General features: G+C 46.3%; 1 protein-coding gene across 1 annotated transcript; it reads right to left on the bottom strand.

Annotated features, from left to right (window-relative positions):
* Positions 1–9,945: 9,945 nt before the first annotated feature.
* LOC122371728 lies at positions 9,946–22,740 on the bottom strand. Its single transcript, XM_043348330.1, has 2 exons — positions 22,438–22,740; positions 9,946–11,982 (listed from the first exon to the last, which is right to left on the bottom strand). Exons 1-2 carry the CDS (start codon positions 22,609–22,611, stop codon positions 10,333–10,335), a joined length of 1,824 nt encoding a protein of 607 aa, XP_043204265.1. The 5' UTR covers positions 22,612–22,740; the 3' UTR covers positions 9,946–10,332.
* Positions 22,741–25,836: the final 3,096 nt, after the last annotated feature.

The following is a 25,836-nucleotide window of genomic DNA, read 5'->3' as shown; positions in this document are numbered from 1 at the left end:
TATTAACCAAAATAATGCATCATGTAGTGCCGGAAAACTGCCTATAAAGCCCTGCCTATTTCGGAAACTGCTCCGAACCCTACGTGAAAACCCTGAAAGTTATTGAATCATCTAGATTATTTGAATGCCTATTGGTTAACCAACGCATGACTTGAGCCCCTTCCGTTTTTCGGCAATATCTTCTCAATCGTTTAACGCATCGACACGAAAATTGCTGTACCTTCAGCGGCATTAATTTGACACCTTGTGGCCAAATTGTAACTTTCTAGCTACCATAGGTCGACTGAAAATGACGTCAGAGTGACCTCATGTCGGTCGATTCTTATGTAAAACATTGATCTACGGCAATCGCTCTCAAGAGCTCAGTTTTTAAGCTAGATCTAAGCTCTTTGCATGAGTGGACTCAGAATAAACGTGGCTAGCAAACTATCTTGGACTTTCCTAATTTTGAACATTTCGAAAGGTTTACATACACAATTTCAAAAAAAAAAATAATTAAAAAGATATATTTTTTGATTTTTCAAAGAAAAAATACTTCTCGGAAAAATCAGAATGTAACAACACCCATCGATGACCTACCTACTCTAGAAAATTTTAGCCCAATGTCTTCAATGATGGCCAAAAGGTTTCGCCATTCTGACTCGGTACATGTTATCTAAGGCACCGCCAAATGCTGTGTTTGCAGGTAGGAGTGAATCATAAATAAAGGCCCACAAACACAAACCTTTCGTGACCGCGGTACAAACTATAAAGCGTCTTGATGTGACAGAAAGGAATGAAAGCAGTACAACATGACAGTCGACATATTGATCCAATACTCCTATCTAACACTCATTTTGACAAAACATCGAGGCGTTTGTCTTGCCTAAAACCTTAAATTGATAACAGTACAATATATTTCATAACAAGGACCTTTGCGTAAGCTCTGTTATGCATGGTACTGGTCATTACCATTTTGGCGTTGACACGATTACGGTAAAAATAAGATAAGTCAACCCTCATTTGCCACATTATGTATAGCCCTCTGCAAACTGCGTGTTAGATATTTTTTTCGACAAAACCGAGAATAACGCGAATACTATGCTATCGGTTACTAAAAAATCGTAACATAAAAACGCACGAGACTCCGTACCTTTGATTGGCATTTGGCATTATCATCATCGTGTTCATTTTCCATCAAGTTTGGCAACAAAACCCAAAAGTTTATATTTGCCCCAAAAACAAACTTTTGTATTTTGCTGCCACACAAGCGATATGCTTTGTTTAGTGATAGAACTATTCGAAGGAGTGGAGCATGGCGCATCTATTTGCAGTGAGTTCCGACCGACTGATAACATAGTCTTTGAGCTATTATCGGTTTTGTCGAAAAAAGAATACCTACCACGCAGTCTGCTGAGGGCTGTACAACAATAGAGTCGTAAAAATTTTCACTGATCAAGAAATTGAGATACTGCGCATTGTTCCGCATTGTGAGATCGCTGCACTGTTTATTTTGGCAATCTACTTTACCGCAAGTGAGTCAGTTCCATAGATCTCCTTCGGATGAATTCGTAGTAGAAGTGTTCTAAGCCTGTAACCCTGTAACACTCTTCGTGTTTCGCTACGTCAAATGTGTTCTCTCATTTACCCAGCTCTCTGAAATTGGATGCTGCTCATCAGTGGTCGCCACAAAGTGTCATCGTTCTCCACGTAATGTTATTGTTGTTGCGCTGTCGCCGCTTAATCAACACAAACTGTCCGCACTGCGGTGCTGAGCTGGATCTAACGATTTCATTCCGTACCCGGCCACCCGATCCTCTTTCTCACTTCTCTCTCTCTCTCTCTCTCTCTCTCTCTCTCTCTCTCTCTCTCTCTCTCTCTCTCTCTCTCTCTCTCTCTCTCTCTCTCTCTCTCTCTCTCTCTCTCCCCTCTTAGTCTCCACTCTGGTCTGTGTTCCCCTCCCCTTCACGTGCCGCGGGCCGGACCCGTAATGAACCGAGTTCGTCAACTGGCGCTGCTAGTGGCTGCTGCTGATTTCGAGCCCGGCTGTTTATTCAGCTTTGGCTGCAAACATTTGGACATTATTCCAAAGCGAGTTCGCTGGCGCTGTGGCACGACGGGGAATTCCAAGCGTCTGGGGCAGATGGGTTGAAATAATGATATATGTGTGGTGCTGCCAGCCTAGCTCAACGCAGCGCCACATATGAAAATAAATACAGTGATGCTGCATAGCCAAGTCGTACGTAATTGAGGCGTACAATATAAGCAATAAGCATATTCAAAAAACATAATTAGAAAGCATCGAAGTTAGCTGCAGATTTAGGCCGATTAAGTCAGATAATCGTTGTCAAACAGATATACGTAAATGCAACTTCTACGCTGTGAGCTTTTCCAAAATTAAAAAGCTTGATGCTTTATGTGTAACTGGCACGGGGTGTAGGAACCCAGCTGGTATTTTCTGTTTCTGTTATTCATGCATGTTTTAGAAAATAAATTACATTTTTGTCCTTTTTTATTTTTAGCAGATGTCTGCAATAGACGTTAGTCCTGCGTTCTTTTTCAACAGATTGAGACTGAGTGCAGTGAACTTCTAAGGTTTGGACACAAATTGCTTATCAAGGACTCCAGCCTCTAGTTAATGGCTCTAACCTCTGGTTGTGTTATCAATTTGTGACCGATTCTTATGCTTCTCTTCTCGTCTCCCGTCTCCTCCACCTGTTTCTCTTCTCGTCTCCTTGTCGCCTTTTCCCTCCGTCGCGGGCGGTCGATCCAATACGGCCGAAATGCCTGTGTGGCGTCTGACGTGCGTGTTTCGTTTGCGAGTAACGGTGCTTGTCCGGTCGCGGTGGTCCGGCATACCTGGCAATTCACCGCTCACGCTCCAGGAATGTGGCGGCTGGCAGGGGAGGAGGGGGGCGGGGGGGGGGGGCGGCGAGCCAGACCCGCCTCCGTGCTCTCCTGCGTCGCGTCGATGTCGACAGCTGACTTTGTTCCGGCTGCCGCCCAACTTAACGCTTTTGTTTGCCGCGGCGCCGTCGACAAAATGCGCAGGATGGCGCTCCGGGCTTCCCAGTGACTGCGAAAGGAGGAACTTCTAAGCTAGCTACCTTCCCAAGCCGTATAACCGTGTTAAAGTTACACAACTGTAAATGAAAAGTAAACAAACTTGAACCGGGAATTCAGCAGAGAAGTGTTTTGGGTGGTGGGTTTCAGTGTGCCAAATGCGTGACGATGCATTTTCATTATGGTTGGGTCTTATCCGACCAACATTTAACGATGGAGAAGAAAAACAAACATTTTTCACACATGTTTTTGGACTTCCTGTTCGTTGTTTGGTTTCTTACGGAGTTTTATGACTATCATAACTTCCCTGAGGTGGACTGTCAACTCATCCCATCGCCTTAAATGGGTTTAAGAGGCTTTCAGAAGAGTACTCTGAGCGCTTAGCGCAAATCACGTCCGGTGATCACGAAGCAGATTGAGAAGAGCGGGATGCGATAATAAAGCCGACGTTAGGTGGATTCAGGCAAAGACACGTGTCGAGGCGAGGTTCTGGTTTTCTCTTGACACTTTCCTTGTGTTTAAAGAAAAAAAACAGCTCAATTGAAACTCAATGCTGCCGATTCATGACAAATATTTTCGATTTATCGCACAGCTGCTTTTGTTTTCTAACAACACCAGCCTGACAAACGTCACTAACCTCCGACCGTGTGCGCGTTTCCAGGCGGAATCCAGGCGCTGGAGGCGATGCTGTACACGCTGGACTACATCAACAACCACGAGGACGACATGATTCCGGGCATCCAGCTGGGCGCCCTGATCCTGGACGACTGCGACAAGGACTCCTACGGACTCACTCAGGCCGTCGAATTCATCAAAGGTCAGTGGAGGGCAGCCGGTGGTGGTTTCGGCCCCTCGGCGCCCACGGTCGCTTGGTTTTTTCTCTCTCTCTCTTTCTTTCTCTCTCTCTCTCTCTCTCTCTCTCTCTCTCTCTCTCTCTCTCTCTCTCTCTCTCTCTCTCTCTCTCTCTCTCTCTCTCTCTCTCTCTCTCTCTCTCTCTCTCTCTTTCTCCCTCAGCGCGCCATGTTCTGCTCAGCACCGCTGGCCTCACAGAGTTCCCCAAGGCCGCTCAGTGCCACGTGGCGTTCAGTGCTCAACACTTCCCACTAAGCGCCCTCCTCCCCACCCCACCCTCCTCCGGCTGCAAGAGTCTTCTCCCTCTCAGCTCCCCGCTCAGCGTTTCCTCTCCCTCAGCGCCCCGAGTGCTCAGCACCCTCCCCTCAGCACCGCCGTCGCTCAGCACCGCCGTCACTCAGCAACCAGCGGCGTCGGTCGCCTTTGGCCGCGAACGGTTCGTGTTTACCAGACTGTCGCCGACAGAATGGAAACGTGCCCGCCAAAAGTGTTGTTTTCCATATGTCCGTATGCGAACGGGCCTGGTGAATCGGTCTCAATTTCCGAACTCGTAGTTAAACATGTAGTCCGACGTGATCAATATCGCCGGGCGCATGCCTAACGAAACGGCATATGCCCTGGCAGTGAAGGACGCGATGCATCTGTCCTTGCAATGAAGGACGACGAGGCTTTCGAAGTCAGTGCTGCACTAGCGCTGCACAAAAACTTGAAACTATGTTGTCAGCAAGTAGCGTGATGCGGTCGTATTGTAACCATTCACTGTCAAAAGGAAACGTTAGGTTATTCGTTGTTTTTAAATGCTCTTATATTCTACAAAGGTCTATTTTTAAGAGCACATTTCCAATTTACACGCGCAGTGGAAGGGTTGCGAGTACTACGCCCAGTGGAAGGGGGGCGGATGTCGCCCCCCCCCTAATATCTCAGCTCCCACTGGAGCTAGAAAGACGAAATTTGGAGGGTAGGTGGGGGCCCAGGGGAACTCTGTTGTATGTGAATTTCATGACCCTAGGTCAATATCTTCAAGGGCAAATGAGGTCAAAAGTGGTCAAATCTGCCATATTAGCGACTTTTTTTGCGTTTACACGCCGATAACTCAAAAAAGTTACCGGCCGATTTTCTTTTTTCTTTCACTATACGAAAGAACATACATTTGTGAGTATGTATGATGAATTTCTTGTTAATCCAACAATAAATATGGCAGTTAAAAGCCTGCTAAGCGTAAGATGTCGCCGGCTGAAGCGGGATCGGCGGACGCGGGAAACGCGGCAATCACAATTTTGTGTTTACACACTCATAACTCAAGTTGTTACCGGCCGATTTTCAAAATTATTTGACCATAAGATTGCCTGTACATTTTTTAGTCTTCTCACAAAACTTGACGCGAATCGAATATAATCAGCGGTAAGGAGCGCGATGTAAAGACGGAACCGTCCCGCCCCGGCACAGTCTACAATTCAGGCGGCGCGTAACGGCTAGCGCCGGCCGCCGCGCCGCCACGCCACGGCGGCGGCAGGATGTTTGACTTTACACCGCTATTACTAGAAAAGTTAAGAACCGATTTTTTTTATTTCTTGCACGAGAAGATCCGCAGTTCAATTCTGGACAGGTGGCCAAAATTTCACAAGAATATCATGTTTGCGGCGCGAGTTATTGGCGAAAAACAGGAGGGGTGGGCGAAATCCGCCCCCCTTCCACTGCGAGTGTTAAAAGCGAAAGTACCTACCTAATTTCCGAATTATTGATAAAACTACATCGTAAATAAATGAATTTGTACGTTAAAACGTTTTGTTTACCTGGTTTACCACTACCTAGCTTTCTTCGTTCTCTCCTGCTCGTTGGCGGTATGTGGACTGACAACGGTGCGATTCCGGCAATTTCATTGGTAGTTGGATGACGTTAAAGGGACACTCCCACCTTAACATTAGTTTCGAGTTGAGATAGCCAAATTGGTGGCCATGGCCTGCAAATACCGGTTTGGGCACTCACAACATCGAAAAATGCTTTAATTCGAAGATATGGAATTTCAAACTTGCAGTTTTCGGATTCTAAGGGGCTAATGCATTGGAATGCCCCCTTAGAATTTGTGACGTCAGCGGAGATCTAACGATTTTTAAATCTTAGACTAAAACCATCGTTAACACGTGGTGGTGTACGCTGCTTTGCGCGCAACGTCTGCCGCACTTTAAGGCTGCCAAATTATTGCTTCCAAATAAAGTCGCTAGTAACAGGGAGATCCCAAAAAGTAAACAAAAGTAAAAGCCTAATATCTTGAAAACCAGTGAATATTTTTCGGTGAAATTTAGTAGATATTCGTTTTCGCTCTTTCTGAACCAAGGGACATCACTTTCATGCCAATTCATTAACTTTTTTGAAGGTGGGAGGGTCCCTTTAATTGTATTTTACGTCACACGAGTCCAGATAAACAAAGACATTACACGAATCTGTGGCTTGCGTGGGTAATCTCAGCGAGCAGCTGTCGACAGTAAATAACTTAGAAGGAGCTCTCCGCAGCAGCATATACGTCTGCGTTGCTGGTCATACATACAAAAACAAGCACGTGTGGTAGGTAAGTACGAACATGGATCGTTTTGGCTAGTTTTATCGTTATCGTATTATCATATTGCATTATCGTGTCGTACATATTATCGTTAGTTAGGCAAAGTAAGGTTAGACCACGGGCACATTATGTAATAATGGACGGCGATAGCTCTCCATACTCGGATGGTACGGTATCGCAAATTGATTCAGAACTAGTCCTCTTGTGAACAACCTCTTGGGACATCCTGAAGAGCACGCTGATGACTACAATAAGCCTTTGGAAGTTCAGCTTTCGACGGCAGTATTAACGGAAATTGCTTCCATCCTCATCAAGTCTGGGTTGAAGCGTCCGGCCTCCTCGAATGAGTTAAAGCCGGCAGAGGAAATGCGTCTCTGTCAGACGCGTAGCGCATTCAGAAGTGCCGAGAGTAGTAACAGGTTCACAGGATTTACTCAGCGCCTCAATTTCGCCATGGTGATTGGTGGGATGTATCTCGTAAACAAGATCTACAGGACCTGATAGAATTGAAATTAGCAGGCCTTTTATCTGAAGGTGATAGGAAGGCTTGAGTTTTTTTTTAAATAATATCAGCCTCTGTAAATCATTATGAAGGCATTGGAGGGTTAGACTACCAGGTGAGATCGGTTCACAGGGCCACCAGTCTTTCGTAGCCTCAGTTTTTGTCCTTAGCTATCAAATGACCGATAAACATTTAATGCATAGGCATTTTTGTGTGCTTTCGAGTGCCACTTGTCTTGTCCGTTTTCTTTATGCGCTGCTTTTTTGTACTTGGAAGTCGGAAATACGGGGAATAGCACATATATAGTACATACGTAGCCGCATCCATCCGTGCGAAGCTGGCCCATATACCCGTCTGTGTAATTGTGTGACAACACATCGGGTCAGTCTGTTACTCATGACATTCAAGGTTTTGGCGTTCATTTTCCAAATTAAATTACCATATTAGGATACCATATGAGCTAATTTCTACATTTTGTCATGGGATGCATCACAGCCAACTGCAATGGATACTGCATTTGCAACGAGCTGTACAACTGCTCGTGGAGGCTATTTAGATAAGGAACGGGCCATTTTTCTGCTCAGAATTTAAATCGTCGTGAATGCTTATGATGGAATGAAACTCCACTGCCGGACTCTAGACTGATTACAGTGCCGATTCATGGGTGCAATGCCAGTGTTGCTTTGTCCTGCTGCCGCTCGGTGGCTAGGTTTGATTGTCGAATTTAAATGAGAAATGTAACCACGGAGTGAGCCATGAGCATTCACCGAAAGGGCAGTCGGTTGAGTCAATCGGTTTTCAGTATACCCTTTGGCCGGCTTCTGATAATGACGATGCAACTTACGAAATAACTAAACAAAATAAATGGGCATGAAATAGCCGACCTTCATGCTACACTATTTTCCCACGTGTGCTGAGGCATGATCCGTATAGGAGTTCATTGGCTTACTCATTCATTATGAAATGTATCCATTCCATCCATTATGGAATGTAACCAGGTAAGATATCCGCGTGTGTTTGCGTATTGTGCTGCGTTGTGCAAATGTATTTCGCAAGGAGGGTTCAGCTGTATGCTGGGCAGTTTTGTTTATTGTTTGTTTATCACAGCCAGAAGCTACAAGCCTTGTACCCTCTGGCTAGTAGAGCTGTGATAAACAAACAATAAACAAAAATAAAACATTCGTTAGCCCTCGTGGTGTCTGGGCCGCACAGACTGGTCTTCGCCAACACATGTACTACATTTAGAGCGTACAGAGAGCGGCATTGGAACATTAACACATACCTAATATCGTATGGTGCATGATGCGCAAAAGTATGGATGAAGCTCCGCACTATCTTCCAAATAATTTAAAAGCCAAGGACTTTTATTTTGCTTCAGTCATGAAGCCGCCGAACGGTTGGTCGCCACGCCCCGCGGATGCGACGCTCTTTGTTACCGGCGGCCAGTCGGTGCAATAGTTTACGTATGTATGTGGTGTGGCGTACCTACTGCCCGCCAACTGAGCGCATGTGCGTTTTGCAGTGAGAAGTGGTTGAAGCTCCCTGAAATATAGGAAGTATCATTAGAATATATGACCTTCTTCTCGGAAAATGACAAAATGAATGAAAATGATTATTACGAGCGAGCGAGCGCAGCGAGCGAAGTGAGTCTTTTCAATATAACGGAAAAATCTCAGTATGATCGGCCCGGCCCGGCCCGGCCTGTAACGCTTTTGAGAGGCTTATATCTCAGCAACCGCTGGACCGATTGGCCTGCGGTCTTTTTTGCTGGGTAGCCCCATCCCTTCTACCCCGTAATTGACTACTTTTGATACATCTCAGTGACCGCCGTGGCACGTGCCACGTGAAAAGTTAAGGGTGTTCAAACAGTTTTGCAAAAGTAATGATTTTGAGAGGCCCATATCTCAGCAGCGGTTTGAGCGATTGTCTTGCGGTCATTTTTATAGGGTAGCTGCATCCCTTCTACTAAAGGTTGGATACTCTTCATCTATGTGAGTGACCCCCACTGCACGTGCAAAATACAACAATAAGAGGTGCAAAATTTGTTCCCATTTCAGTAACTCGGTAATTACTGGGGCGATTTCGCTGAAACTTGGCATACAGGTAGGCACCCACCAGGCAATGCATTCCCATGTGTTGCGGTTAGGGTGCTACTGCACGTGCGCACGTGCAGGGGGCGTTTCCAGATCTCGAGAACGGCTGGGCCGATTGCGCTCAAATTTGGTACACGGTTGGGGACCGGTTAGTAGGGTGCCGTGCAAAAGTCATTTTGGACCCCGTTTGCACGTGCGCACATGCAGAATGCCGCTTCCAGATCTCAGGAACGGCTGGGTCGATTGCGTTCAAATTTGGTACACCGCTAGCGACCGGTTAGAAGGGTGCTTTGCACAAGCCCGTTGAAAGTACCCTCTCGCCCTTCTGCACGTGCAGGGCTCACTATCTCGCTCGCTCGTTCTTCGCCGAAAAGGCGTTTTACTGGTTTATTGATGAATTGATGAGATTTCGGTCTCATCAATCGAATTCGGTCTCATCAATCGAATTCGATTTAGACGAAGGTCTGCGACCGAAATCTCATCAATTCATCAATAAATAATCATTTTCATTCATTTTGTCATTTTCCGAGGAGAAGGTCTTATATTCTAATGATACTTCCTACATTTATCATGCTCCTCGCGGCAGCTCTCAACGATATACGAAACTCCCTGAAATATTTTTCATTTCACCTGTCTCATAGGAACGCCTCCCTGTTGGTAACATTTGCAACATGTAACATGAGCATAAAGGTAAACGTAAGGTTATATTGACAAGAAATCAAAGTCAACACAATCGAAGTAGGTGCTTAATATGTATATCGCAGCATAAAATCATTCGTAAGGCACCACGAATTAAGTAATGGACACGTCTTTTGTAATGCGGCAACAACAGTGTTAGATCCACGTCACACATTGCAACGCAAGCCGGCCAAAAAAAAAAAAAAAACTTGTCAAACAGGTCACATCTGTGCAGCATGTATAGGTACATATTGATTGTACAAATAGAGGCCGTCAATCCGGACAGCCTTATTACACACATATGCTTAGAAATTAGATGCAAGTACAGTCGTGTTCCCTGCCAAACAACAACACATCCCGAAATACATGCATGTGCCTTTATAGGCACCAGCCAAGTCACTAATTGGTTAAGCACTTGCCACTTCATCCTGTGTAGCTAAAGGCTTTAGTCTCATGTTTTCTGTCTACCTTCTCATGTCTTGTCACTTTGCTAGGTCGTTGCTCTGACACTGAGACTTGCTGGATGTTCAATTTCCGTAAATGGCGCAGCAGTCACGCCATGATTCATCCCACAATGAGCGGCGGATGCCTATGTAGCAGAGGAGATCTCAGACTGGTCTCGGTTTCCGGCGTGGGGCTATGCGGGGCTTAATTTCGTAAAACATGGATGATGAGGGGCGTGGGAGATGGCTGGAATGATGTAACAAACCTAACTTCGTAGCAAAATATACAGTGGATGGCGGACGAGGCAAGAAATGCATCTCAACATACTCTGTCTCTACGATGCTAGGGCTGCTTTCCCGTGAGGATGTTTCGCTTGTGGCGCTTGTATCGTCCTCCCTGCTTTGAGTCGTGTGAGAGTTTTCTGAAGCATTGTCCCAAGTGAAATTCACATACTCGGCCCCAGTCCCGGAGGCGCGCGACCTATCGTTGGTGCGAAGATGATCGTCTGTTCCCGACTCCTGCCGGCTCACTTGCCAATGCTTTGCTGCAGCGGCAGCTCCTAGGGTCAACAGAATGAGGAGCATCACCGCAGGAATTCCGGTCGACGCTGGCCAGATCCATGTGACAGGAGGTGGTTGCGTTGTCAGTGGATCCAGAAGACTACACGTGTCCAGTGCCGGAACCAGTGTATAATTCTCAACACAACACTTCTGGCTATAGAACTCGGCCAGTATGGGCGTGGTGGTGCCGGCTGTGCAGCGAACGTTGAAGGCGATCTGGCGCCATAGGATGTTCTGCTGAATTTGCTTCGCGAGTTGCTGCGTACGGCCCACCTCGGGGAAGTGCCGCGTTCGGGTGATTATGTTGTTACAATGGCACGAGCTGGCTATTGTGATGTTTTTCAGTCTGGTGTGCGTTTCATCTGAAAATAATAAGGAGTTGTGCTCAACATCAGTCACCGCAATATCCTCGAGAGCAACAACTCCGCCGGCGCCAGCATTCAGCAGCTCCAAGGCATTGGCTCGGAGGAAGCCCACCGATAGCGTTTGCAGTGATGCCGACCGATCAAGTGTAACGTTGAGAGAGTATGGGGCCAGCTCTTCGACTTTGGTCGAGCGAATGGTGAAGGTGGACGCCTTTATGTGAATCCCTCTCGAATCGACGCGTCCGATGTGGCTGTCTTCGATCACAACCTCGTCGCAAGTACCTTTAATCCCGAACCGGTGGACGTTTCCCAGGTAGCTGGAGCGAATCTTCAGGCTGGCCCAACCACCATTGTTCTTTGCTCGAAGGCACCCGCTGCCGACGTGAGTGAAGTGCACCGAATCCAGCAACACGCTGTTTGTTGGGCCGTCAAAAGAGCCAAACGAGCAACGTATTAATTCAGAGACGTTGCTGATTCGAAGCTCATGGATGCGCGCTCCGAATGCACCTGGGCCCGGGACGAGAGTACCGACGTTCTGTAGAAGTACACTCTGGATGACAGTGTCGTAATATTCGAAGGCACGTGTTCCGATAAAACACCGGTGTATGTCGCTGATGATTATCATTGGACCGGGCGCGGACCACCCTAAGAAGGCACTTTTATACAGGGAAACTCGCCGAATCCGCTGCATTGTGATCGTCACAAGTCCCGGCTGTGCCACGGTGGACCAGTTATTCCTGTGAAACCGGAGCCATCCGATGTCACTGAAGTGTAGTCTTTGCAGGTTTGGGAGACCAGAGAATGTACCCTCGCCAATGACGATCTCCTGGCCATTCATTATTTGTATCGCTTGAATGGACGCCGGAAGCTGCTCTCCACTCAACCGTTGCTGAAACAGAGCGACATCCAGGTCATGCTATTTTTTGTGACCCGATGGGAAAGCGTTTTACTTCATGTACAGCCCACCGCTAAAGTAATGTAGGGTTTTACCGATCTCAACGGTTGGCTTTGACTGGCGAATGTTTAATGCGGAGTGATCGAAAAGAAGATGTCAATAGCTAAAGTTGCAGCTGCAAGGGTGACGATACATATAAGCTACATTCAAAGTTTCACTGTAGTCTGGCTAATCGTTCCTAAGCTTCAGAAGCAGAACATACCCATGACTGAAACCCCACATTACTTCTGCTGTGGACTGTACATCAACCATCACTGCGTAGTGCGTATGACACTAATGAGCCATGGCATCACCACTTATACCGGCTGCCACATACGTAGTTGGTCAGGTCAAAGGTTGCACTTTTTACTGTTTACAGGCATTTTAAGAATTGTGTTATAACATCGAGCAAAAGGCATGCTATTGAAAATACATCGAGTTATGATCATAGAGGCAAGGAGGCGGAGTGCTCGAAGTAGCCACCTCGCTGCGCCGCGCAGAGCTCTGTGCAGCACAGTGTCGGCCCTCATTTACCGAATAACTGTTCCTCACTAATGCTAATGCGATGTCCTGCACGACGTTTGGCAACGACAATGATCAGAACTGTGAATAATGCCTGTTCAATCCCATCAACATCATGTCATAAAGGAGACTTGCGGCGGGTTGGCGTCAGGATATATTGACTGAAGGTTGGCGTAGTCGACAAGTGTCCCCCGGTGCACTGGTGCGAGGATGTGGTTATAGGGGCTGTGGTTAGGGAAAGTGGATCAACAGTTTTCAGTTCAGGGTAGTTCAGGAATCATGATGGCTAAAGGCGGGGTTAGCCCTCGTCCCGTAGGGCTGTTGGCGGACCTTGCCACCCGTAGACGGGAACCATTCCCCCCTCCCGTCCTAAGAACGCCCCCCCCCCTGTCCTTTTCCGTCGATATCTCCTAAACGGCTGGAGATATCGCCACGAAACTTTCGGGACCCCTCCGGGCATCAATTTTACACATCGTTACCCAATTTTTTTCAGAGGCTATGATAGGTTGGCCACAAATGACGTCAGAGTGACGTCATGTTCTGTCATTTTCGACCGAAAAAAGACCTTCGCGAGAAGACCTGTCAGGCCTACAGCTTTGAAGATACAGAAAAATGATCAAGACATAAAAGGTGTAGAATTGACAGGACCACAAAACTGCTATCTCGGATGTTTTAAATTTTTGAGTTTTGACCCCCCAAAATAAAAAAAACATTTTTTGGATATATTAGCCAAACAATCAAAAAAGTTTTTTGAGTTTCGAACAAAATGGAATATATGTGATAGTACCTACCGTCTTCTATCTACATACTAAATTTCAGATCGATACCTCGTTTTTTGGCCAAGCTATAGCGAAAAAACTGTTCAAAAATGATGACGTCAAATTTTCAAACTCAATTTTTGACAATTCTAGACCTTTTTTTTAAATTTTTTTCCCGTTTATTTAGAAGCCAAACAACTAAGGACGAACGCATCTCATAACAAAACACAGGAAACGATGAGCACACAAACTGTTTCCCGAGTGGGGATGGACAGGGTCAGTGTCCCACTGTACATATTAGCACTGTTCGTTGTCATGGCATTTTTAGAGCACACATACAGAGTTCATACGTTTTGTCGTCGCTCGCTAGTCGCCAGCCAACACAGCGGACGAGCACAGGGCGACCGCGCCGGCGGCAGCAGCAGCGACAGGGCCGCCGCGGGCAGCCGACGCGGAGGACCGGGCGGGCAGAGAACGGAGGGCGGGCGAACCCGGACCAGACGGCCGGCGCAGCCAGCGCCCCACCCCCACCCGGGACCCGGTGCGCGCCGGGAGAACAATGGACTCAGTTGTGAAGGAACAAGGATTCGAAATGGGTTGTGAATTACCTGTTTCTCTTGATATGTTTGCAAGCCTGCCCCATTTAAGGACATGTGACTGCATTGAGTTTGATTTCAACGCGTAACGCTCTTCATTTGATGCTTCAATTTTGATTAAGGATAAAAAGTGCTGAAGGTGTGGAATACTTGAGTTATATTTTGCTTTGAATATTACTAACTTCGCTATTGTAGATATTAGCGTGCCTAAGGATCCTAACATAGATACACGTGGAAAAACCCATGACTGATTTGTAAATCTAAACGACAACTCATACTTGTGCTTTAAATGGTCGATGATCTCTTTTACATATTTTTGCGTCACATCGCATTCCCATACAAGATGAATTAGTGTTTCGTCGTTTAAATTACAAAAGGAACAAAGTGTGCTTTCAGCTATTCCTATCCGATGTAGGAAAGTATTTGTTGCCATTATCCTAGATGTAAAGCGATAATGAAATGATTGTAAATAAGTACTGCGTGTTGATTGACGGACATCGTCCAGTGTCTCTTCATGTATTTGGACATCTCTTATCCATTTACGTTTGACTGAGCTTTGAATATTGCTCGGTTTACTTTTAAGTTTGGCTATTAATACTTTATATACTTCGTGTGATATTTTGCGAGTTTTCCCTAATAAAGTTAATTTGAAAGGCATAATTGGGAGTGTTACGTTTTTTACCTCTTGAGCGGCTATCGAAAGCGCTGAGATGTTTCTTACAAGAGAGGCATGACATAAAAATGTCATTTTTACGTTAAACAGCTCACATAATTCGCTCCTACCACGCAACGCTCCCGTCTCTCTATTGAATAGGTCAACCAAAAAACGTAGGCCTTTTTCATCCCAGGACTTCACTATAGATTTCCTGAATTTCGTGTGGTCGGAGAACCACAGAGGCTCTGTCAGAAGCTCGGAAGGGGCGAGATGCACTGAGGCACAGAACGAAACCCATGCGTTTTTTAATACGTCTTTCCAAAACCTATTCTTAAAGCGTTTTGCAGTCACATCCTTCAATTTAGAGACACCAAAGCAGATAAGCTTTTCAACGGATGGCAAGTTGTTATTGACATGGCTTGCCCAAACTGCGTCACAACTTGACCAGTACAGTCTTTGTAACCACGATGTTTTTAAACTTTTAATGAATGCTTCTAATTCTACCATGTTGAGTCCACCGCTATTATAGTCTTGCACCAGTTTACTCCTCTTTATTTTGTCTGATTTACTATCCCAAATAAAATTGAACAGTAAACAGTTAATTTTCTTAATAATATCCCAAGATGGATTCGGCAAAGATGTGAAAAGATGTACAAACTTCGATAATAGCATTGCTTTTACCACAGTGATTTTGCCAAGAAGTGTTAGCTTTCGCCGTCTCCACTGTGCAATCTCTTGCACTAACTTAGGGATAACGAGACTTACATTTTTATCTTCAATGTCGTTATTTGTACTATTGTAAACAATCCCAAGGACTTTTAACTCATTGACTACATTTACGCCTAGATTGCTTAAGCATTCATTATCTTTGCTTTTACCAATCGGTAAACATTTAGTTTTGTCTACATTAACTCGTAAGCCTGAGACCTTTGTAAACTGTTCAAGTTCATTGATTACCCCTCTTATTGATGGCTGGTTCAACTGCGAAAAAACTATCAAATCATCTGCATATTGTGAAACACGCGCCTCTATTCCTTGTCCTAATGCAATTCCTTTTATGATCTCCGATTTTATCATTTGGCTAGTTAGGGGCTCGACAACTAAGTTAAAAAGGTAGCCTGATATCGGGTCACCCTGCCTTATGCCTCTTTCCATATAAATTTTATCGCCTAATTTTCCGTCAAGCAGGATACGAGCATGGTTGTTTGAATTCAAATAAAACGTTTTTACCATTTTTACGTAAAATGGTCCAAAGTTATAATAACGAAGCGCTTCTAGCAAAAACTGCCAGGAAACTGTGTCAAAGGCAGCTTCGAAGTCAATAGCCATTGCACAGCCAGACGATCCCACATTGTTCACGTGCTCTATGACGTCATACATCAACCTGCTATTCTCGCCTATAAATCTACCCGGGATATAAGCCGTCTGCGAGGGAGATATCAATGAACTTAATACTGATTTTAATCTGTTTGCAATTGCAGTAGAAACTATTTTGAAATCTACATTAAGTAACGAAATTGGTCTCCATCCCTTGATTGAATCCATAGGTTTCCCTTGTTTTGGTATAAGCGTGATGATGCTTTCCTTGTGTGAATTCAGTACTTTTTGAAAAAGAAGTCCCTCGTTTGTAGCGCGAAACAAGAATACTCCTATGAGCTCCCAAAAGTGTTTAAAGAAGGTGGAGGTGAAGCCGTTCGATCCTGGCGATTTGCCTTTCTTCATGCTCATTAAAGCACCATGTAATTCGTTTAACGTTAGAGGCATGTCTAAAGCATCTCGTTGGTCTTGCCTTAACTTTCGCGTAATATGCTTTCTGAGATACGTGGTGGGGTTTGCGTTGCTGTTTTTCTTATATTTTTCTTCTAAGTTCTTTGAAAAGTGCTTATTTATTTCTTCTTTATCATTAATGATGGAATCACCTATTTTGAGCGACTGTATTGAGTTTCTCACTGCATTTCTTTTTTCCAGCGACAGGAAATACTTTGTGCATCGCTCTCCCTCTTCGAACCATTTTACTCTAGACCTAGTTATTAGGCCTTGAATCATAGGTTTACGTATGTTTTCAAGATTTTGCTTAGCATCATCTAGACGGCGAAGGTTTTCATGTGATGGATTCATCTTAAACAATGCATCGCATCTGTTGACTTCTATTGTTGCTTCTTTTTCTTTTATCCTATTTCTTTTAGCTTTTTGTTTTGAAAAGCGTATTGTTTCTCCACGGATCATCATAAGTAAGGTTTCATAAAATAACCCATCATTTATGATAAACTCTATCGCACTAAAGTTCTTTGGATCACATATAAAGCAATCACTATAAATTGGAACCGCATATTGCTTTATTACACTACTAATGACCTTCACCACTAAGGTGTTGTATGAGTCATCGTCTATTAATGACTCATTAAACTTCCAAAGCCCAGGACCACTCTTCTTTCTAGGCTGCTTCAAATTTAGTGACACCATACAGTGGTCTGATCTGTACCCTGTTTGAACGTTAACTTCCGTAACATGATTCAACAAATGTTCCTGAATATATAGTCGATCTAGCCGTCCCCATTTGAATGGATTTTGACGAGTCCAGGTGGCACTTCTCGTTTGAGGATGAAGTTCATCCCAGGTGTCTAACAGACTAAAATGTTCAATGAGGCTAGCAAATACATTTCTGGCACGGGGGTTATTCTGCTGAGAGTAATTTGAGTCTTGTTGGTAATTCATTACAAAGTTAAAATCCCCTCCGATTAATAAATTTTCCGATCCAATTTCGCTCAGCCTCATTCGGAGCTGGTCGAAAAAATTAGGGCTGTCATCATTTGGGCCATAGATACTGACGAATGTGTAAGCGTTTGGAAATATATTGCAAACTAGTATGACAAAATTACCGTCTTTACAATATTCTTCATGGATTATTTCATGCTGCACGTTGGATTTAAACAGGATCGATGTGCCCCGGCTGTTTGATGAGCCACAAGAATGATAACCTTTCCCTCTCCAGAGGTGGTTAAAGTTGTGAACTGTTTGTGTTGTCAAGTGTGTATCTTGCAATAGCAATATATCATAATCTTTCTTTCGCAGATAATTAACAACGTCTCTTCTTTTAACTTGACCTCCTACACTGTAAACCAAATCTACAAGTTGGCTCCTTGTTACAAGTTTGGTTCCAATTCGCATAGGCGTCACCTTGTCGATTCACCAGCCCCAGGCTTGTTGGCTAACAAACTAACAGTTTGTCTACAAGTTTGGTTCCAATTCGCATAGGCGTCACCTTGTCGATTCACCAGCCCCAGGCTTGTTGGCCAACAAACTAACAGTTTGTCTACAAGTTTGGTTCCAATTCGCATAGGCGTCACCTTGTCGATTCACCAACCCCAGGCGTGTTGGCCAACAAACTAACAGTTTGTCTACAAGTTTGGTTCCAATTCGCATAGGCGTCACCTTGTTGAGTACTAGTCTGGGCCTTGTGAACCTACCAACTTCTGGATAGGCATAGCCGTTTCCTTGTCGGTTCAACAACCCCTGGTTTGTTGATGAACTAGCCTTTGACTGGGCATTGCTAGTTTACAAATTGTCAACAAGTAAGTGTACTAACGCTCAGTTCGAACTTGTTCTTTCTTACAATCGCTTTGTTTGCGTTGATAACCTTAAGAACTTACGATTCGCGTTCGTTTTCAATTGCCACGATACTGATTCAGGAAATATTTTCTATACGGACAGGTCATTTTTTGGCTGGAAGTGGTGCACAAAATCATGACTGGCATCAGTTATTGCTCAAAGGCTTGCGCTGACAAGAAACGAAATACTGATGGGTTATATAATCGATGAATGCATACACCACATCCATTCGGAAGTTTCTGGAATCATTAGTATTTATTACGGTCACGTACCTACATCACGTAGTATGTAATTAATACTATTGACTGGAGACAATTCCAAGTGCATATTTTCGAATGGATGTGGTAAATGCATGAGGTATAAGGTATACCTATCGTGCACCGTCAGCATATAAGTCTTTGAAGCAAGAACTGCTGCGTATGTGGAAGAACATGGTTTTGTGCATCGCATCAAGCCAGAAGTATAACATGCCCGTATGACGAATATTTCCACATTGACCATAACAATCATGGCAGTTGCACGATCACGCAGATAATTCGAATAAAGCATGATCGCCAACCAGATTAGCTTTTACAGCCCATATATGTCCATCAGTTAAGTTAAAAATACAAAGAGTTGAATTAAAGGCAAATAAATGTATTTATATATAAAAAACACCGACCGCAAAACATCTGCTCACATGTGCATGCAAAGGTCTGGCCCACTTACATTGCGCGCGCAGGGGAAGGGAGGCGTCTCGACCGCGGGTATAGGCACGATTAGTGCGTCCCGCAGGCCAGAGCGGGCCTCACTCACAGCACGAACACCACAGTTCACAGATTTCACTTTTTACTGCACAAATGCTGGAACAGCCCTCGTCGCTGATCCATGCTGCACGGCGGCCGCGCGACAACTGCTGGTTTGAACGGTTTGAAACCGTCGCGCCCAAGGCTATAGAACTCCGCGGTCGCGCCGGGGCCGGACGGCGACCGCTGATTGGTCCGCCAAGTCTGACGTCACGGGCGCAGCTGACCATGTGTATGCCGACCAGCTGACCAGTACAAGTTAGGCGCCGGTTAAATAACCATGCGGCAACAAGTTTCCAAAACTGGTTAAGAAACAAACGTTGAAACAAATGTAGAGTTGGTCTGGATACTGAGAAGTTGGTGTGCATAGTAACTATTGACTCGTAGTTGTCACCTGACAAGCAATGCACCAGACAACGGCTTGTTTGAAAAGTATCAGTTGGTAAACATACCAAGAGATGATTGGTTATATTACACAAGACTTGTCAATTTGGTTTACAGTGTAGGCCTCTACAATTAAATGTCGCAACTTTGAGCTCGGACATAAGCCAGGATATACACAGCTAGACAGCTGTTGCTATGAACGGTAGGAGATACATCAAAAGAAAATAGTTGACCGTGAACTAATATGGCGCGCACAGGGCCACGGGCAGGAGGGGCCACCCGACTAGGCCGGCAGCGACAAATCCAGGTTGCACGAGGGGCGCTCGGCCAGGGGCCGACGCCGACTCTCTCACCGCCCATCACGTTGTCTCCCTCCACACCTCCGCGCCCAGGAGCCACAGCGCAGACCCCGCCGCCGCCGCCGCCGCCACCGCCGCCGCCACCGCCGCCGCCGCAAACGCCGCGCCCGCCACCGGCAGGCTGGACGACAAACCGCTTTAACATAGAAAGTTTATGCCAGTTACTAACAAAAATATCAAAGAAATCAGTTAACAAACACAGCTGAGGGGTACGCGAGCGGTAATTTAGCGACGCATACAGCATGATAAGCAAAACACTTACGATGAAAGCTAGTGCAAGAAACACGGATTTTCCTGACTTAAGTCTATCGAATAAGATGCTCTCAAAACATTTCATAAAGAAAAACAGAACGGGAACATTGTGTATGTTCAAATATGAAAAACAGCAAAACAGGGTAACTGTTAGAGCGATCATTACACTGATTATGCCCGACTCTTCTCTCTAGAAATACTCCCTGATATCTCTGGAACGCGAACCAGCTGCCGGGTTACCAGGAGCGGCAGGGTGCGCCTCACGAGCTCCGTACGACCGGTCCTTACCAGCAGGACCGCGCCCCGATCCGGTCCTGCTCGACCCGACAGTGGCGACATCTGTAGCCGGCCGAGAGCTCGCACTCGCCGCCCCTCGATGGTCCCCATCCCCATCAGAATCCCGCGCCACCCCAGCAGGTCCACCAGTCTCTGACGTCACAGCCAAGGGCGTGTCCGATGCGGCGGCAGCGGGGGGCCGCCGCGGCGCGCGGCCGCCATCAGCCGCGTCGGTCAGCAGCTCAGCAGGTGCGCCCGGAGACGGCACCTCACGGAGCGGCGGAGACAGCTGCACCAGTCGAACCGATGGTGTCTGGGCGCACTCCAGAAGCGACGATGTGGTCCTCTGACGTTGCACTCCGATGGAATCTGCTGATTCCAGTCCGTCAGCAGCCCCCACACGTGACGGCCCGGAGTACGAACCCCGACGACCCGGACTGTTAGTATCCACGGGATCATGCGTCTCCACCGCCATGTTGTTGTCGGTGCTTCGAGGCGAGGTCGCTGCCCGCCCCGAACTTCTCCGCTCCCCGCTAGGGGCGGCGCACGGCGGTGCTGCTCCGCGCTCTCCCTGGGCGCGCCTCTGGTCGGGGCGCTCCGGTGGGTCACCGCCGGCGAGCTGGCGTACCGCCTCCGGGTCAGCGATACGTATCGGTGCCGATCCACGTGACCGGCACACGAGGATATCTCCAGAACGGGTAAAAACCGAATGGATCCTTCCCTCCTTCTTCATTCGCAGCAGCTCCAAAAACATGGCCTGCCTGCGTGGCGTCAGTGATTCGGCGATAAAGAGGCCGGAACCCTTCAGCCTTGCCTTCGACCGGAAAAGGATGTCTCTGTCGGAACCTGTTGCAAAGGAGGTAAACTCCAGCAGTATCTTTCCATTCTGCAGTCTTATGACGGTCTTGACCTGCCTGTCGTCCAGAGTGTGGTTCAGATACTGTTGCACCACGGACCGAATCTGTCTCACTGCCTGGTCCCGCTGGGTGTGCGTCTGAACCGCCGGCCCGGAGAAAAACAGGCACGCCAGCCTCTGCTCCTGCTGTCGCTTATCCTCCACCAGTTCCAGCTCCTGAACTCGCCGTCTGAGGTGGGCTGTCTCCTTACGCAGTTGGACAATGTCCAGATCAGCGGAATACTGCCTGTTAGACACCGCAGTGATCGAGTCCATTGTGAAAGACAGTGACTCCTCGTTCGCCACTAAGCGTCCGTCACTCGCGGCCTTTATCTCACGAACACATTTTGCATTTTCTTCCACGATGAATTTCTTCAACTCTTCGCAAAGCTCACTTTGTCCTCCTTCTGTTGGAGAACACGCCTTTCGCTTTTTGGTCATGGTTAGACCCACAAGCGACTCACGCTACACAAAAACACTAGCTGGCCAGGTGCTCTCGCTCCACCAGCCGCGCGTGCGGACGGGGCGGCCGCAAACACGTCCGGCCGGGTCAAGGTCGACCGGTCAACTGACAATTCTAGACCTCGTAGAGCAAAACTAAGACCACCATTAGACTCACCGTGACGAGCTGCATCGAATCGATACCCATTTTATGCAAAAATATCAACTTTGAAATTTGACCTCATTTGACCTGACCTTCACCAAAACGTGACCTAGGCTGGCCCCAAAGGCTGCCAAACCCACATAATCGCATTTGTCATGTAAAATGGACCATAAAACATGTATCACACGACACTTTCATATTGTGACCCCGGTGACCTGACCTCGCTGTGACCTGACCTGGTATCAGTGACCTCAGATAGCAAAGTATGTGTTTGACGAACATTGTACCATCGATGGTTTTCAATAAATTATCAATTTACCCGATTTTACAACACATTTCTTGAAATGCCTGTGAACGCTGAAATTCTGACCTTTGACCTGACCTGTGACGTCATCGGTTTGACCTAGGTCAATGAAATCGGGTCACAAGGTAGTTCCCCAGTGGGACTATCGAACGCCGTTTTAATTTTGAAAATCGGCCGGTAAATTTCCGAGATCTTAGGGGGGCCGAAACGCACCCCCCCCCCCCCCCTACGGGTGGTGAGGTCCGCCGATAGCCCTACGGGGCGCGGGTTAATGTCGAGTTGAAATATTTGACGTCATCAAATATACCTATGCATTTGTGGTTTCTTAACATAATTTCCCGAATTACGAAAAAAAGCGTTAAATGCAACATGAAACCCAATGAAGCTGATACAGGCCGGGCGGTGCCTTACCATGCTGTAGCGGGAGTTTCCGTAGTCGCACACCATGCCCAACGGAGTCTCGGCTCTGGGGCTGAAGGTGCACCCACTCGGCGCCGTCACAGTCGCCTCTGTTGAACAGCGCTGTACGTAGAGAACCGCCCCTGCTACCAGGAGTGCCACCTTCCAGCCGCCGTGTGCCGGCATAGTGGTAGTAACACCGCGGTCAGGTTTTTGAGCTTGTCCGACGAAAATCTGACGTCCAGCTCCGGGCCAAGACTGGCTGGAGGGGTGAGATTTGACCGGGAGCGATGCTGGCCGAAACTCTGGTGCAGAATGACTAAAACGCATGACTCAAGTTTGCCCCTTCACCCGGACATTGCTATCATGGTTTCTGGTGAACAAAGGGCCAGTGTCAACAGACTCGCCATCCGGGGACAGAATAAGACGAGATAGCGGAGCGGCCGGACGCGAGCTGCGCAGCGGTTCCTTGCTCTCGCGGGACAATAAACGCGATGAGAACGCGATGTACTGGAGTACGCAATGTACATACTTGTGCAGAAACGACGGCTCCAGCCTCCAACGGTCAACACGATCCTTCATTCTGTAAGGATTTGCAAGGGTACGGATTAAGATATGTTGCAATGAAAGAAAATATAATTTGCTAAATTGTTCGTCTAGTATGACAAGAGTGATTATTTCGCAAAAACGTAAGCGTTTTCCTTCTGTTGCCAAATTGGACGGACAGTTTCGTCAATAATGGCGTCAAAAGTGATTCGAGCACCTTGCGTACTTGTGCTGTGCTTTGCGAATGACTGATAACCTAGCCTTCGCGTTATTCTTAGTTTTGTCGAAATGAGAATGGCTCAGTCACAGTGAGATGAGCAGTGAGCACTGTGTTGGCAACCGTTCTGTGGTTATCCGTCCCTCCAGCGGTGCGCTGTCCAGTATAAGTTTCAGATGAAGTTTCGGTTCGACGTTTGGTCAGGGACAGTCGTTCTGTGACGACGCTTTACGATAGATTGTAAAAGGGGCGTTCCACGACAAATCGACAAGTGCCCTGCACCCTCATATTTTATTTTTTGCTTAAAATTGGTCTAATGGGTTGTGATGGGCGGGGAAGCCGGCTGTGACAAGGGTTTTTTTTCTTCGAACAACGGTTTTCGAGATATAGTCTCGGGCAATTCCTGGAGGTCGCGCTGCAGCCCTATGTTTGGCGGCCTATAACTCAAAAACTATTGGTTTTCTACGATAAAAACTTTATATGGTTCAACTCACAATCAGCCAACAAACATTTTGGCTATCTCGGATTTTCAATTTTTGAAAATTTTGATCACGTGACATTTTGACATATTTTTCGAAGAGTGACCTTGATATTTTCCCCACTGAAAGTTGCAATTTTGTCTGATGACGATTAAAGCCTTATCAATTGTCATTCATATGCGAAAATAAAAAAAGTGGATATCGCCCTGCGTTGACCTCAGGTCAGGTCATTTTTATGACCTGTCCATTATTACGAGCGGGAGCGACAGCGAGATCTCGAGAATAAAGCAAGATAGCGACAAGCGGTAAACGGTGCAGGGTACACACGGATAAGGTCTATAATTTTTACTGAGGTCATTTTCAGGTCAGGTCAAAGATGACGTCACAGGAGCAAAAAGGAAGTCGAAATTGCGGCACTACATATATATGAAGTTTTTCTCGAATAACTTTCAAGGTATCCCAGCTAGGAACGAACTAATATCACCATCGTGATCCTCTCGTCGATCCGCATCGAAACATATGTATGTTGACCTCGAAAGGTCGAAAGGTCAAAAGTTGACCTTAGGTCACGTGACCTAAGGTCAACTTTTGACCTTTCGACCTTTCGAGGTCAACATACATATCTTTCGATGCGGATTGACGAGAGGATCACGATGGTGCTATTAGTTTGTTCCTAGCTGGGATACCTTGAAAGTTATTCGAGAAAAACTTCATATATATGTAGTGCCGCAATTTCGACTTCCTTTTTGCTCCTGTGACGTCATCTTTGATCTGACCTGAAAATGACCTCAGTAAAAATTATAGACATTATCCGTGTGTACCCTGCACCGTTTACCGCTTGTCGCTATCTTGCTTTATTCTCGAGATCTTGCTGTCGCTCCCGCTCGTCACGTGACCTAAGGTCAACTTTTGACCTTTCGACCTTTCGAGGTCAACATACATATGTTTCGATGCGGATCGACGAGAGGATGACGATGGTGATATTAGTTTGTTCCTAGCTTGGATACCCTGAATGTTATTCGAGAAAAACTTCATATATATGTAGTGCCGCAATTTTGACTTCCTTTTTGCTCCTGTGACGTCATCTTTGACCTGACCTGAAAATGACCTCAGTAAAAATTATAGACCTTATCCGTGTGTACCCTGCACCGTTTACCGCTTGTCGCTATCTTGCTTTATTCTCGAGATCTCGCTGTCGCTCCCGCTCGTAATAATGGACAGGTCATAAAAATGACCTGACCTGAGGTCAACGCAGGGCGATATCCACTTTTTTTATTTTCGCATATGAATGAAAATTGATAAGCCTTTAATCGTCATCAGACAAAATTGCAACTTTCAGTGGGGAAAATATCAAGGTCACTCTTCGAAAAATAGGTCAAAAGGTCACGTTATCAAAATTTTCAAAAAATGAAAATCCGAGATAGCCAAAATGTTTGTTGGCTGATTGTGAGTTGAACCATATAAAGTTTTTATCGTAGAAAACCAATAGTTTTTGAGTTATAGGCCGCCAAACATAGGGCTGCAGCGCGACCTCCAGGAATTGCCCGAGGCTATATCTCGGAAACCGTTGTTCGGAGAAAAAAATCCTTGCCACAGCTCGCTTCCCCACCCATCACAACCCCTTACACCAGTTGTCAACGAAAAATAAAATATGAGGGTGCAAATTTAATTTTTTATTTGTCGATTTGTCGTGGAACGCCCCAAAAGTTACCACCTCGTAGCCGACTACGGCCGCCAACTCCCCAACTGGTCCACGCGAAAGTGGTGCCGGCAACGGCAAGTGGCGGTAGTAAACGGGTGTGTAAACGGGATACCGGAGACAGTAAACAGCTGGAGTGGACGTTAGTGAATGATCTAGAGTTATTAGCGAACTGAATGTCAGTCGTCAGATGCCGGGCTGCAGCGAACTGCAAAAAGTTGGCGGCCCAGTTTTCAGTCAGTATACTTTTAGACGGCAGTAGCAGCTATTTAGCCAGCCTGCGGCTGTGTCCGTTCCGCCCCAGCCGTTTCGGTCAGCAATGCGCGGTCATTTTTTCGCCGACGGTTCTACACCAGTGGTATGTAGCCATTCCATTCCATTCCGGAATTCTTTCTCAATGTCTCTCTGTCTGTCTGTCTCCTCTCTGCTTTTTATCTGTCCTGCCTGTCCTCTCTGTCCTCTCTGTTATG

Source organism: Amphibalanus amphitrite, unplaced genomic scaffold (assembly GCF_019059575.1).
Source record: "Amphibalanus amphitrite isolate SeventyFive unplaced genomic scaffold, NRLGWU_Aamphi_draft 001273F_arrow, whole genome shotgun sequence".
NCBI classification, from domain to species: Eukaryota; Metazoa; Arthropoda; class Thecostraca; order Balanomorpha; family Balanidae; genus Amphibalanus; species Amphibalanus amphitrite.
The sequence above is the reverse complement of the archived record's forward strand: the minus strand, read 5'-3'. Positions and strand labels throughout refer to the sequence as shown.

Excerpts from the sequence above, each read along its gene's own strand:
- LOC122371728 (XM_043348330.1), bottom strand. The coding sequence starts at position 22,611 with ATGCCGGCACACGGCGGCTGGAAGGTGGCACTCCTGGTAGCAGGGGCG. Across the intron at positions 11,983-22,437 it reads GAAACTCCCGCTACAGCATG|CAACGGTTGAGTGGAGAGCA; the intron begins GTAAGGCACCGC and ends GCTCTGTTTCAG.